Raw genomic sequence first — 15102 nt, forward strand, 5'->3', positions numbered from 1 at the left:
GAGCAGTCAGTTTTTTGCACTAAAAAAATAGAAATGGGTTAATGATTTTTCAGTAAAAATTTTGAGTTTTTCTTTTTATTCTTTTAAAGATTTCTTCTTGGCTATCAACACTGACTGTTAAGACCTGCATTATACTTAGAAGTGTACATGGTTATAATATGTGAGACACTGGCCAAGATTCCTAGGAGATAGAATTATATAAAAGCTCATTTTCCTGCACTTTTTTCAATTTTTGATATTTGATCAAACACAATTGGTTGGATCTGAATAAGATTTATGGGTTGGTCATTTTATTTCTCTGAGTAAAGCTCAAAGTTTCCATTAAAGATCCACTGGTAAATTAGATTTTAGGTGGGCAGTCCCCTTAACCTGGGTGTTCAGAGGGTATTATTCTAGTATTTGCCCATACCCACCCCTCGCAACCAAAATTGGCTTGGGGTCCATTGAGACTGCGGGGAATGCGGTGGTAAACATGAAATGCGTCGCAAATGCATAGTTTTTGAGTTATGGGGGGTTGAAAAATACCCTAGAATTTTACCAGCAATTTCTTCAGCAACTCACCAGGTATTTGCCTTGTTGGAATGTTTTCTGAAATTGTCTAGAGGAAAAAAAAAGGGGTTGTATTCCATATCCTTTATTAGGTAACAGGTGTATATTACAGGTGAGATATTAACATGGTTTTAAAGCATAGAGAAGTTAAATTTATGATCAGATATTGACAAGGCAAGCTGTGTGTACTGGATACCCCATCAGACACCCACCACCATGTTAACTATTACATTTAGATACCAAGACTGATTTCTTAGAGTTTTGAAGTCCCACCACCAGTTATTAAGAGTGCTTCCAAAACAGAGTCATACAGAAGACAGTTACCCGTGAGTCAAACAAAGGCATATCAGCATTAAAGCAAGCACCAAGGCACAGATCACAGTACAGAGTATAACAAGTGAAGGAATATGCCTTTGTTAAAGTCAGTGTACTGAAACCAAGTTACATACTTGTACAGAATGCCACAGCCAGCTTGCCTTGTTTAGTTAGTGAAAATAGAAAAAGAAAAATGGGCATAATTTTTATGAGAATTATTTTTCTATGAACTAGTATGCAGGCACATAATACCCAAAATTTTCTTCAGAGCTATTAACTTTGAAGTTTTCAATAAAACATAATTCTTGAACTCCCAGACAGAGGAAGTTTGTAGAGTAATGGCTGGAACTGGTGGGTTTTCAAACTTATTTAACCATAACAATCATAAGTATTATTCTTGTATAAAGTTGTGAAGCCCTTTTAGAGAGCTAAGTTACATTTTCAACCCACCATCCACCAATACCCTCAAAGTACTCTTATTTCAGCACATTTCCTACCTGTGCTTGCAGGAAAAGAGGTAACATCTCATACTGCACCTAGAGCACTCATGTGCACAAAATATAACAATTTTCAGTTTTATATAATCATTCATTTGAGGTCCTGTCAAGTAGATAGGGGGAGATCAGTTCTTTGCGATTCTGCAAATATTACTAAGGACAAGTCACTAACTTCTAACGTGCAGCACTGCCTTGCTGCCAGTACTATCTCTGACTCCCCATAGCCGCCATGACAGACCAACTTTATACACTGTAACATGGTGAGCTGCTTAGTCTCTGGCTCATGGTAGCTATGGCACACACACGCACACACACACTCATACACACACACATACACACTAGCCAGAGACTAACTCTCCATATTACTTTTGACACTTCAGGAAGCTGGACAAAACAGGGACATGTCCATGAGCACCTAACTTGTTTGTAATAGATAACCTAAGCTTACATAACTGTTCCTAGAATACAGTAAAACACAAGTCTTTGGAATATAGATGAGCTATTCAAGCATTACCTTTTGAAGGTTACCACACTCAGGGCTCCACTCAGATGAAAGGGGAATACATGCCACCGCTATGTCCGGCAAAAATCAGTGGGCATTACTCAAGATAATACTTTGTACAATAAACAAAACAGCAAAAGCAGTACATGAATGTTCATTACCTTATAGATGTTTTACACACACAAGCACACACACACACACACACACGTGTGACTAGGCAGCATCCCTGGTGTTCATTCCCCAAGTGGTTTCTGCTGAACTTAGGACAAGGTCTTTGTAAAGGGACAAACACCCTGGGAACTCTCCTGTCACACCGAGTCTCACTTGTTACTTTCATGACCATAGGAATATATCTGGAGAAAAATATTATACTATTAAATTTTTCATGGTTTGAATTGAAAAACATGCACTAAATGGTGACTTAGGGGAGGGGAGCACAGTGCTCATCTCTGAGTAAATGTATAGAATAAATGATCACAGCAGTCAGTGGAGGGCTCTGGTCCCTCAGGATAAGTAATCAGGGGAGGGCTCTGCTAGGGGCTCAGGCGTGGTGAAGAGAGGATTGGGGAACTCGGGTGGATGAGGAAGTGGTCCCCCATGTTTGGGGCGACGCCTGTAGGCCATGAGCCAGCAGGACACTGCCACTGCCACCGCCACCAAGGCTAGCAGGGCTGTGATGATGAGGGCAATGATGAAGCCCCATTTACTCACACACACCTCTTCAGGGCTGATCACCTCTTCTGTAAACACAAAAGAAATGAGATGAGATGACGGGAAAGGAGAAGAAAAATTCAAGAGAAGAGAATAAAGAAAAGGAGCAGAAAAGAGGTGAGATAAGGTGAGGGGATAAATGAAGAAGAGAGGTGATGGAAGATTTTGATATGATACTGCCAAGTAATAATAAAGAGAAAACGAAGATGCAAGAAGGGAGACATGAGGAAATAAAAATGTTAATATTTAGGTTATTGTAAGGGTTTCTAGAGAAGAGAATAAAGAAAATAAAAAATCAGAGAGAGAGAGTGTGTGTGTGTGTGTGTGTGTATATATTTACCTAGTTGTGACATACGGGAAAAGAGCTACGCTCGCGCTGTCCTGTCTCCATATCCCCTCTTGTCCAATTTTTCCTTAAAATCATTAATGTTTCTTGCACAAACCACCTCCTCCTCCAGCCTATTCCATAGCTCAATGCTTCTGTTTGGGAAGCTAAACTTTTTCACATCTCGCCTACACGTGGCCGCCCTCAACTTCTTTCCTTGTCCTCTCGTTTCTCTCTCGTTCCGCACACACAGGTCCTCTCTATCCAAATACTCCACTCCGCTCACCACCCTGTACACCGCTATCAGGTCTCCTCTTTCTCTTCTTCTCTCCAGGGTTGTGAGCCCCATGCTATTGAGTCTCTCCTAATAAGTCCGATCTCTAAGTTCCGGTACCATCTTAGTTGCCACTCTCTGCACTCTTTCCAACTTTCTTATGTTCTTCTTTTTGTGAGGAGACCAGACCACTGATGCATACTCCAACCTTGACCTTATCATTGCAACTATTATTTTCTTCATCATCTCCTCATCCAAACACACAAATGCCGTCCATGTGTTCCTCAGCAAATTCATAGTTTGTCCCATTATCCTGTTGATGTGTTTGTCCAGTGACATGTTCTCTGAGACAGTCACCCCCCAATTTTCTTCTTCCATTCCTCTGCACATTATCTCACTTCCCATCTTATAATCGTATTTACATCTTCTACCACTCCTACCAAACTCTATTTTTTTACATTTCCCAAGGTTGAACTCCATCTGCCATGTACCACTCCACTCCCATATTTTATCCAGGTCCCTCTGCAATGCCTCACAGTCCTTCACATCATTCACTTGTCTCAATAGCTTTGCATCATCTGCAAACAAACTCACATAGCTGGTCATTCCGTCCACCATATCATTTATATAAACAGTAAACATTATTGGTGCCAGCACCGAACCTTGTGGGACCCCACTCATCACAGGGCACCAGTTGGAAACCCTGTCCCTAATTATTGTCCTCATTTCCCTGTTAGTTAGGAAGTCCTCCAGCCACTTAATCAGTCCATCACCCACTCCACCCCTATTTTTAATTTTCCAAATTAGTCTTCTGTGCAGTACTTTGTCAGCAGGTACCCTCCCGACATGAGCAAGTGCTCTTTATCGTCGATCTATGGGTACTACCAGGACCTCACACACCCCATCTCCCTTGCTCAAGGGGAGACAGTAACCACTCCTAGTCAACGGAAAGAATCTGGCCTGAGTGGGCTCGAACCTCCGCCCTGTCGGGCCGTGAAGCCTGGCAGAGAAGTGCTCTAACCAGTTGTGCCACAGTGTGTGTGTGTGTGTGTTCAGGCAGATGATTATTGACTTACTGGGATATCTCTGCCCTAGAGTACTGACCACAGGAGTGGTTTCTCTACAAATGCCTAATATGAATTAAATACGGCAAAGTTAAAACAGTACGTACCCTGAGGTGCAGTAAATCTCTCGGTCCGAGTTTCTACAGTGAAGATAGACTGTGAATAGACTTCAATTTCCCTTAACTGGCCATCATACACTGACTCTGGCTGGTATAACACCTCCGCGTCAGAATTAGCTTCTCGACGTCGACGTCTACCGAAGGCATCATATCCATTGCAGTTGACGGGATGGCATCGTCCAAAGCAAACTCTCACGTTACACTGGAAGCGTATGGAATTAGAGGATGGGAATTTGAATGCACTGAATAGGGCAACAAGTGTCTTGGCATCATCATCAGCTTGCTCCCACTCGCCAAAGATGGATGGGTCTGTTGCACATCCGTTCTCATCAGTCACAAGGTGCTCATTGTCGGTACCATCCGGGTTAGCAGTCAGAGCAATGCAGTTTCGCGCAAAGCCACCATAGATGTCTGAAAGGGAGTGCACAACTGTTAGATATGTTATTTATTTCACAAAGAGTGTTATTTCATGTTAAAAGCACCATATAATTTTTGTTCATGTGAAAGTAAAAATTTTAGAAAATTTTGAAGGTCAAGTTATGAGGATTCACTTTTACATGGGATACTATTTTTCTAGGGGGCTGCTACTACTACTATGCTTCTAAGGTGTTCAACATATTCCTAAAATGAACATATCATATCCTTGGAGGGGTCAACTTTTACTCTTCCTGCAATACTTACTTGATGGTTCAACCACGACTTTGAGCATAAGCAAGTCACCAATTTCTGCATTTTCGATGCTGTTACCATTGGGGTCTGTTATCTTCATTAGGCAAGTAGGAGGAGGACCAGTGTTGGCTATTGTTCCAGCAGTTGTCAGCATTGATACATTGAAGCCTATAGTAATGGTCTTCTCTCCTGTGTTGTAGGTGCATTTGACATGGTATGCCTGTGTATTGTACGTCACAAGCTTAGGATGTTTCTGCAGCACCAAGATGAATCTGGCCAGACCCTGTGAAAGAGGAAGCGTGGTGATAGGCACATGATACAGTAAAAATCTATTTACCTGAATAGTAGCAGGCCCATTCAGAATTTGGACTATTAATAATTTCCGGCACTCCCGTGCTCAGACGAGGGCATTTTTTCAACATACCATTTTCTGTCTATAAATTCAGAATATTGGGATACTGGAACATTTGGACCAGTGGAATTCTGACTAATGGACTATTACTGTAAATTTTCATAATACCTACAATACAGATACAACATTTAAGCTTTTTATACATAAATACTGTACTGCTTGCATCTGATTATATCATTAAGTATTAATTTATGTATTATAGCACTTTGTTTTTTGTTATTCCTAAAATACTAAAAATACTGGAGGTAGTGAAAGTATAATAGATTATATAAAACCTATAACAAAGACCAAACATTTCAACTTATTTATAGATATATATTGTACTGCATGTGTTGAATATTATATTGAGAAAACTGGTCATATGCTATAGAACCATTACTTTATTCATTTTATTCCTTAAATACTGCTAAAGTAAAGTGCTGATGTAAACTCTAAAATAAAAGCTGAAGACTTACATTTTCATGAATGAGGCCACAGGTGTTGAACTTAACCTTGAAGTCAATGGTTCCTGTGTCGATGTCAGGCCTCATGGCCCTCCGACACTCCTCGTTCTTAGAGTAGCCCTTCACATACATGACGCCATTGAATCCAGGGTCACCAATATTGATGTCGACCTGAACACCATCAGCAAGGCAGTTGACCACCATCTCTGGCCGAGGAAAGTCAGTTCTCCCAATCTTGTCTTCTGCAGGGATAATAGGATAGAGTTAGTCTTATGGTCAGATAAACGGCTATGGTATGGACAGGTCTAGTTTTTTTTTTTTTCCCAACTTATTTAGGCCAAATTTTGGGGGTCAACTTTTAAAAAGATACTGCTTCTCCACAAGGTTACTACTACTACTACTACTACCATCACCACCATCACAACAACAATTATTATTACTACCAATACTGCTACTTTGCAACAAATACTACTACTACTACTATCACTATTTTTGCGGTTAGATATGCTCCTCAATATCCTTGGAGGATTGAGTTTTACATGAGAATGTATATCAGTACTATATGGCTTTCATATTATATATTTTTTAATAAAGAATGCAAGTTTTGCTGTATATATAAGACACTCACTGCAGCCATCTTCCTTGTAGGGATCTCCTGAATATCCAGCGATGCAGGTGCAATTGGCACGATGGTCTCTGTTGATGCATTTAGCCAACTTGGCACATGGATAATAGTCACATGGGTAGACGCATTTACGTTGTTCACAGGCCTTGTCATTGGGGCAGTCATCATCACTGGTACATCCGATGGGAGGTGGCGGCTCTGTGCGAACTGATAGCAACACAAGAAAAGTAAGTGTAATGTTCACTTGATTGATCAAGAGTTAGAAGTGAAATGAACTTGTCAAGAACACTATGAAGGATATTGAATCAATAAAGTGAGATCAGGTGGCATAGGAAAATGGTAGGATAGATATACTTGTATGTAACTTGAAATGAAAATTGTAATAAATTATTCTACATGGCAAAGTAGTCATTACAGAAATAATTTGAGAAATAGTGTGGAGTGGTATACATAGTAGGAAATAAAAGCAGTGAATATGATTTTTATAAGTATTCAATCAGTCAATGGAAGCATATGTAGGGGTGTGTGTTGCCTTGCCCACCCTAGAAAGGCATCCCCAAAGTTTTCTCCAAGCAAGTCTACACGCAGGCACTTTCTCCATACCAAGTACCTCCTAGCAGGATCCTTCAACTTCTTTATTCATGAGCTTTGGCCTCCATTTTTTTTATTTTTATGTTTGGCCTATGGCACCAGTAAGCTTTCTTGGTGGGCCCGTTGTGGCACAGGCCAGTGTTTTTTTTTTTATAGTGGCGCCATCTTGTTTGGCATTCAGGGACTAGGCAGGTAATTGGGTTCAATTCAGTCTCATAGAGTAGTAGTCAATTTAACACAGTCATTTCAGAAATATCTAATGATTCTATGAAGACATTTATTGCCTAACATATTGTCACTGTTAGTGTCCATATCTCACAGCCACAAAGTAAGACAGCGAACACAAGTGACTTTAGGATTCAAATCTTTCTCCTTCTGCACAGGTATACTGACAATGCCATATACACGTGCCGAGTCCATAACACCAAAGGCCAAGCCAACTTGCTGGGAGACTTCTTGATATGATCTGTCTTTGTTCTACACTGCACTGTCAAGGTATATGAAATTTTCCAAGATCTTAAGGTCCTTACCGCATGCATGAACAGACTGTACTGCTTCATCCAGTGTAAATAGTGGCAAATTTATGCTATGGATTACATATACTATTTTAAATTTGTAATTGAAATGCAAAAATCAAAGGAGTAGTCTACAGAAGGAAGGAATACCCCTGTTATCATTACTATCACTTTTTGAATGATGACTAGTGGTCAGTTTGTGCTTCTATTTTTTTTCCTGTATTTGAAATTTATACTTTCAAACTTATCATCATATACCCTTTTTCAACTGCCATAGCTCAGACTGGCTTGACAATGATGCTCACCTACGCATTTGCCATCCTCATTTTTGACTCCTGGCAAGGGGCAGTCACAAATGCCACCAGCAGTCAGCACATAGCCCTTCTCAGGGTCACAAATGCATCTTCCATCATCAGTGAGTATGAAGCCTAACTCAACAAGGCATCGCTGGCAGTTCCCGTTCTCATCAACATAAAAGCTTCGCTCAGTTGGACACACACAGCGGTCGTCATCTGTCAGAATGAAACCCTTCTCGAATGGGCACACTGGAGCTGTGATGGAGAGAGAGGAAGATGTTTGGTTAGGTATGACCAACTTTCTGCAAACTAAATTCAAATAATCACACGACATTTAAAATAGGTATTCTCACTTCATTTGATTTCATGTTTCAATCATTAGTCAAATCTAAACAGTATAGCATTATATTTATTCCATTCTTTATAGAGTAATTAAATTGCATTATAACAGTTCACAGAATTTTCAGGGTGCAACAAAATCACAAATACATACATAGGATGCATTAGAAAATAAAAGGTTAATATCTTGCACAGAAGCAATATATATATATATATATATATATATATATATATATATATATATATATATATATATATATATATATATATATATATATATATATATATATATATATATATATATATATATATATATATATATATATATATATATATATATATCCCATCACCATTAGTAACATGCCTCAATACAATACTGTTAAAAATTCTTCTGAAAAAGAAAATACTGCAAAGAATTTGATTAGTTGTGTAAAAAAATTGAAGTATCAGAAAGTTGTCTGAGGAAAGTTGTGTTTGCCATCCTCTCCTCTCAATTCCATTATCTTTCTAGTTATTATAGCAACATTGTTTTAGTGATGTACCTAAATAAATTTTAAGAAAGCAAATTTACTGACTGACAAAACTGCATTTAAATAGCATTTACATATTTCTTGAGACAAGGTGATTTACAAGATATCTACATCATCTTGATAACATGAAAGGCAGCTAGAAGATATTAATGGAGAAAGCTCAGAACCCTTTCCTTAAACAGCCTGGTAACATGGGGATTATTACTCAGGGATACACGGCATTAGGAACAGGGAGCTTGAAAGCCTACCACTGATATGGTGCAGCAGATATATGCCTCTACAATTTTGGGTGTTTAGAATTTCCCATGAGAGGCTGAAACTGTTCTGATCTCACAATTTAGGATACTCTGTCTCTAAACTTTCCTATAGTTGCAACTCTTCATTCACTCTCTCTCCAGAGTGGCACTGACTTTCACTCCAGCTTCTTCTTATAACTGAATTTTTCATGGTTTAGGTCATTGTTTTTTTATGAATATGAAAATAAATAACAATCTCAGTCAACAGTGATGACTCCATGAAGTGGATTAGGCAGTGACTATAGCTGTGGCTAGTAGCATGTGCCTGTCCATTATCTTCAATATCTAGCCAAGCACAGGTGGCTGTGTGGTGTGTCGGTTAATAGCAGTGTAATTCACCACTACCTGATCACATGTTAGACTCATAATCGCCAGCAGGTACCCTCCTGACATGAGCAAGTGCTCTTTATCTATGGGTACTGCCATGATCACACCCATCCCCCTTGCTCAAGGGGGAACAGTAACCACTCCTAGTCAACGGAGAGAATCCGGCCTGAGCGGGCTCGAACCGCTGCCCTGTCATACCGTGAAGCCTGGCAGCACAGCGCTCTACCAGTTGCGCCACGGAGTGGTGTGTGTGTGTGTGATTCCCTTCGGTCTGACCACACAATAGACTTGCAAGGTACCCTACCACCATACCCAAATGAGGATGGAGCTCACTGTAGTTATGGCACCTAAGTCTGAGGTGTGCATTATCATGTTCTAGCAATATACTGTCTCACAGTGTGCCCAATTTTGTGGATAATATAAAACTGCCTACACATAGGAAATGGTTGTCAGTGTCAGTAATATCCAGGCAACAATGACGAATACCATCAATTGTAGTCAATTCTGAGTTCAAAATTTTTAATACTGTCATAGACAGCTGTTTTGTTAATTTATAAGATTCATGATTATAATTATTAAACAGCCCTGGCACTACCCTCTGCTAAGAAAAGTAGTAGGCTTTAAATTAACAAAACAGCTGTCTGCAACAGCATTATAATTCTTAACTCAAAATTGATATATATTTGTTATTGTTGGCTGTATATTATTGATACTGACAACGGTTTCTTATGTGTAGGCTATCATATATCATTCATGAAATCAGACACGCTATGAGACAGCAGGTTACCAGAGAACGATAATGCACATCTCGGACTCGGGTGCCATGACTATAGTGACAGATCTCTGGGTATGGCTGTCTCACACCCACACACACCTTGGAAGTGGGACACAACCCTTGACTGGCAACTGGTAACCATTCACTGTTGGGTGGACAAGGGGAAAGAGACTGCCCATTAATTTCCACTCCACTCGATAATTGAACCTCTCAGTTGTGAAGCGAGCATGCTAACCACGGCACTATGTAGCTCTGTGTGTGTGCGTGCGTTTGTGTGTGTGTGTGTTATTGCTGCAGTGGGTTGGTAGATTTACAGAACTGGTTAAAGGTGTGTTAAGCACAATAACATAGGTTAGTGAAATAACATATATGTTGAGCAAAAGTACTGATGTCATTGAATTTTAGTTTATTAGTTAAGCCTAAGCATATGTGGCTCAGCAGGGAGAGTTAAGTTATGGCCAATGTATATATTCATCAGGGTTCAAGGTGTTTATAAGCATTGATTTGTTCATAAAGTAATAAAGATAAGCTTCTTGCAAGTAAATTCACTTTAAAGCATGTCAAGCACTTTCAGTTAATGAACAGCCTTGCAACATTCAGAATACTGCTTGTGAAGCTTCAGTGTCCTGCAAAATAAAGGTAATCAGCAATGCATTCTTTGAGTATCATAAGCATTCATAATCAGGCTAATGCATGCACACACTACACTGCACCATTATGCCACACATATATACACACAGCATATACATCTGTTACTAGTTAGCAAATCATTTCTCATTTTTATAATTAAGCAGCAAGCTTACAAACATTGTCAGGGCAAATAACATAGTGCCAAAGCAACATTTATCAGGCCAGGGGAAAACGAAAATGTCTTACTTGGAGTGCATTTTTCTGCAGCATCACCCTGAAATCCTGGAAGACATTCACAAACTATGGTCCTGATAGGACTTGTGTCAATCACCGCACAGTCTGTATTCTCTGCACAAGGCTCCAGGCTACATGGGTCGATACACCGGTCGTTGATGCAAGCAGTCTCGCTGGGGCAGTCTCCATCCGAGCGACATCCAACAATAACTGTGAACAGGAACTCTTTTAGTAACTAGATTAAGATATATCAAGGTTAAACTCAAGCTGAAGAATTTCCTAAACTATATAAAGAAAAGATGTGCTCTAGGAAGAAGTGATCATGTGGTTATTGAGTTTACAATAAAAGAAGGAGAAAATCACAGAACTGGGAGATACAAATATAGCAAGGCAAATTTTGTACTTTTAAGAGGTAGAATGAAGTAGTCTCAAAGGAGCTGGAGAAGTGTAAGAGAAGTGGCTGTCTTAACTTGAGATTTATAGTGCTATCTGTAGTTATACCCTAGTAAGGCAACTGTACTGCTGCAGCCATGCCCTGGACAGAAGTTCCTGTGAGGGAGGAGGCGTTGGAGATATAGATAGATTAGATTGATGGACTGATAATAGCTGATAATGATGATTAAATGGACAATGTTTTACTCACTCATTTCACATCCATTATCTAGAGTCCTGTTGAAGCCTGGAGGACATGGGCATTCTGGAATGTGGTCTGAGACAAAGCATGTAGCAGGCTTTTCACAAGGGTCCAAGGCACAGGGACTCTTGCAGCGCTGGTTGATGCAGCTGCGGTCATCTGGGCAGGCGTCATCAGAGGCACAGCCAATGGCGACACACTGTGTGCGAGGGTTACCCTGCGAGCCAGGAGGACAGTAGCATACTGCCTCATGTTCAACCCCCTGACACACACCTCCTTCACCACAAGGCTCATTGTTGGGGCCACACACTGGAGCACACTGCCCATTGCGGCAAATGTGTGTGGTTGGGCAGTCATCACTACCGTAACAACTAATGTCATAACATCGACTCTCTGGATCGCCTTCATAACCAAGCTTGCAGGTGCAGAGAGGATGATGCTCCACAATCTCACAGTTGGCATTGACACCACACTGGCAGGAATATTTACAGAAACCGTTGAAGCAGGCGTAATCTGAAGGGCACTCAGAATTAGTCTCACATATGGGTTTAATTGCAGGCACCAGCTTGCACTCTCCGTCTTGCTCTGTGACCATGCCATCAGGGCAGATGCATATCATTGTCCTGACAGGAAGTGTATCAATGACTTGGCATTCAGTGTTTTCATGGCATGGCTTTAGTATTTGGCAAGGGTTAACACATTTTTCATCAATACAAGCAAGCTGACTGGAGCAGTCCCTGTCAGTTGAACATTCAGGCTCAGGAACTGGGAAACACTCCTGTCTGGGGTCCCCAAAGGTGCCAGGAGGACAGCGACAGTGAGCCTGATGGTCCTTAAGTACACATTCTGCTTTAGGTGCACATGGGTCCTCAGATGCACAAGGATCAGTGCACTTCTTATTAATGCAGGCTCGATCACTGGGACATTCTGAATTGGCTCTACACCCAATAATGAGGCATTCAGTGTAGCCATCACCCTGTAATCCGGAGGGGCACCGACAGTGGGCTGTATGTCCCTCAGCGTAACACTCAGCATTGGCAGAGCAGGGGTTGCTTACTAGGCAAGGGTTAGCACACACAGGATTATAGCAAGCCTGGTGGTCTTCACAGTCAGAGTCTTGCTGGCATCCTATAGGGAAACAGCCAATGTCAGGATTACCCTGGAACCCAACTTGGCATGTACAAACGGGATGATGGTTGATAACTTCACAATCAGCATTTGGTCCACAGTCACATGGCTTTCGGCACAAACGGTTGATACAGGCCTCCTCTACAGGACAGTCAGAGTTATCCTGGCAGCCAGGTGGAATGAGGATCTCAATCATCTTACATGTTCCTTCATCAGTTGTTATGTAGCCCTCTGGACATATGCATATCATGGTTCGCACTGGTACTGAGTCAATTACATCACACAGTGTAGTTTCATCGCAAGGATTCAGCATGTGACATGGATTAACGCAGTGCTCACTAATACATGCTTTCTTGCTAGGGCAGTCAGCATCAACTTGACACTCCGGTTTAGGAGGAACAACTTCTAGTCGTCGATCTTCACACATAATCAGAGGATCACCATATGGTATGTCTGCTGGGCAATGGCAGGCAACAGTATGTTGTAACACATAGCATTTAGCATTAGGAGCACACTCACTGTTGTATAGACAAGGGTCGACACACTGGCGGTTAATACAAGCCTTGGTAGAGGGACAGTCTGAGTTGCTTCTGCATCCTATCACAAGACACTGGATGAATGGGTCACCCTCCATTCCATGTGGGCATCGGCATTTGGCACGGTGATTTTCTGGGTAGCATTCAGCGTTAATGGCACATGGGTCATTCACCAGGCACGGGTTGACACAGACACCACTGTGACACATTGTGTCATGAGGACACTCTTCATCCAAAGTACAGCCAGCTGAAAAATAATTTTGACATATGTTACACAGGAAAACAGAGGAAATTTATACATCAGTATTGGTATTGATACCATACTATTGCACAAGATGCAATCAAGGAGCAAACCTTTGTAGCAACCAATTGAGGGGTTTCCTTGGTAGCCAGGAAGACAAGTACAGATGGGGCGATGGTCAATCACATGGCACTCAGCATGTACTCCACAGTCGCATGGTCTGACACAACGTGTGTTCAGACAAGCAGTGTTGCTGGGACACTCACTGTTGGCCCGGCATCCCACACTTAACTGTGTTTTCACTGTTCCACAAAAAAGACAACTTATTAGTACTGCTTCATTCCCATGCCTCTATACATTAATGTACATTAACAGATGTTACAGGGGTTATATTATTATCTGGCCAGATGTTAAAATTGTGTTTTTTGTATATTAGTTACTCATGTTGGTTAAAATATTAATGTGCATTTTGATCATGGCTGAAAAAGAGGTATAAAGTAAACAACAATTTGTCACTTAAAAAGGATATTTCTGGGAGCCGGAGGCTAATTCACTATGCTTACAATCGGTACAAAGTCCGTGGAGTGAGACGACCATGTGGGTGGGGCAGGTGCATGTCATGGTCTTGAGTGGATGTGTGGAGACCAGTTGACACAATGTTGGCTTCTCACATGGCTCCAGTACCTCACATAGTTTACGGCAAAGCCCATCCATGCAACCAAAATCTACCTCACAGTCAAAGTCTGAACGGCAGACTGGTGGCAGCTCCCTCTTCAAGCAAACAATGGATGGGTCTCCTCTAAAGCCAGAGGGACAACGACATTCAGTTTGGTGGTTTATTCCACGACACTCTGCTTCTGGGGCACATGTGTTGTTGTAAATACATGGATCAAGGCAGCGACCATTTAGGCACATGCGGTTGGATGGACAGTTATCATCTGTAGTACAGCCAATAGCTCGACATTGCTTGTAAGGGTCACCTTCGTAGCCAGAGCGACAGAGGCAAGCGACTTTGTGATCAGAGACATGACACTCAGCTTGTAGAGTACAGGGATTATCAAGCTGGCAAGGACTGACACAGTAGTTGTTTTCATAACACACACGATCATCTGGACACTGGGAGTCACTGGTGCACCCAGCTAGGGTAAAAGAAGGGTAAGAATATATAACTCTATGGAAGTGACATGATTTTATAGCTACAGGGCAATTTAAAAAATTTGCAGCTGAGTCAACTGATTCTCCTTGATGAGGAGGGGCACAGAATGGTTAGGATGATGTACTGTTGATTGCACACATTTTGTTACCCATTTCTTTTACTTGATTGATTCCTAACCCTGTTCTAATATTTTCAGACCAATAGTTCCTAGAATCCCATATAATAGAGCACACAATAGAGCCACCTTTTTTTCCTTCTGATAATGACATCATCAATCATCATCATTCATTGTCACACCATTGCTTGCAGCTAGGATGAGGAATCAAAATGACTTTTATTAAAAGTATATTAAATATATTGTGCAAGGTG

The 15102-nt window shown here is 41.0% G+C and overlaps 1 protein-coding gene and 1 long non-coding RNA gene across 5 annotated transcripts in view; one reads left to right on the plus strand and one right to left on the minus strand.

Moving 5' to 3' along the window:
* Positions 1 to 618: 618 nt before the first annotated feature.
* Positions 619 to 15102, minus strand: part of LOC127007397 (uncharacterized) — a 236880-nt gene continuing 222396 nt past the window's right edge. For 3 of the 4 annotated variants that reach the window (XM_050878330.1, XM_050878328.1, XM_050878331.1), the window contains 10 exons: positions 14141 to 14716; positions 13691 to 13879; positions 11682 to 13583; positions 11051 to 11248; positions 7917 to 8162; positions 6509 to 6712; positions 5893 to 6122; positions 5038 to 5308; positions 4345 to 4767; positions 619 to 2603 (listed from right to left, as the gene is read on the minus strand). In XM_050878330.1, coding sequence (XP_050734287.1) covers positions 2368 to 2603; positions 4345 to 4767; positions 5038 to 5308; positions 5893 to 6122; positions 6509 to 6712; positions 7917 to 8162; positions 11051 to 11248; positions 11682 to 13583; positions 13691 to 13879; positions 14141 to 14716 — 4475 coding nt within the window. In that variant the 3' untranslated portion in view covers positions 619 to 2367. The remainder of the gene's footprint in view (positions 2604 to 4344; positions 4768 to 5037; positions 5309 to 5892; positions 6123 to 6508; positions 6713 to 7916; positions 8163 to 11050; positions 11249 to 11681; positions 13584 to 13690; positions 13880 to 14140; positions 14717 to 15102) is intronic. The other variant, XM_050878332.1, reaches the window with a different exon arrangement.
* Positions 6592 to 8037, plus strand: LOC127007398 (uncharacterized). Its single transcript, XR_007760227.1, has 3 exons — positions 6592 to 6732; positions 7480 to 7591; positions 7889 to 8037. It is a non-coding gene; the product is annotated as an uncharacterized LOC127007398 (long non-coding RNA).

Source organism: Eriocheir sinensis, chromosome 35 (assembly GCF_024679095.1).
Source record: "Eriocheir sinensis breed Jianghai 21 chromosome 35, ASM2467909v1, whole genome shotgun sequence".
Classification (NCBI taxonomy): Eukaryota; Metazoa; Arthropoda; class Malacostraca; order Decapoda; family Varunidae; genus Eriocheir; species Eriocheir sinensis.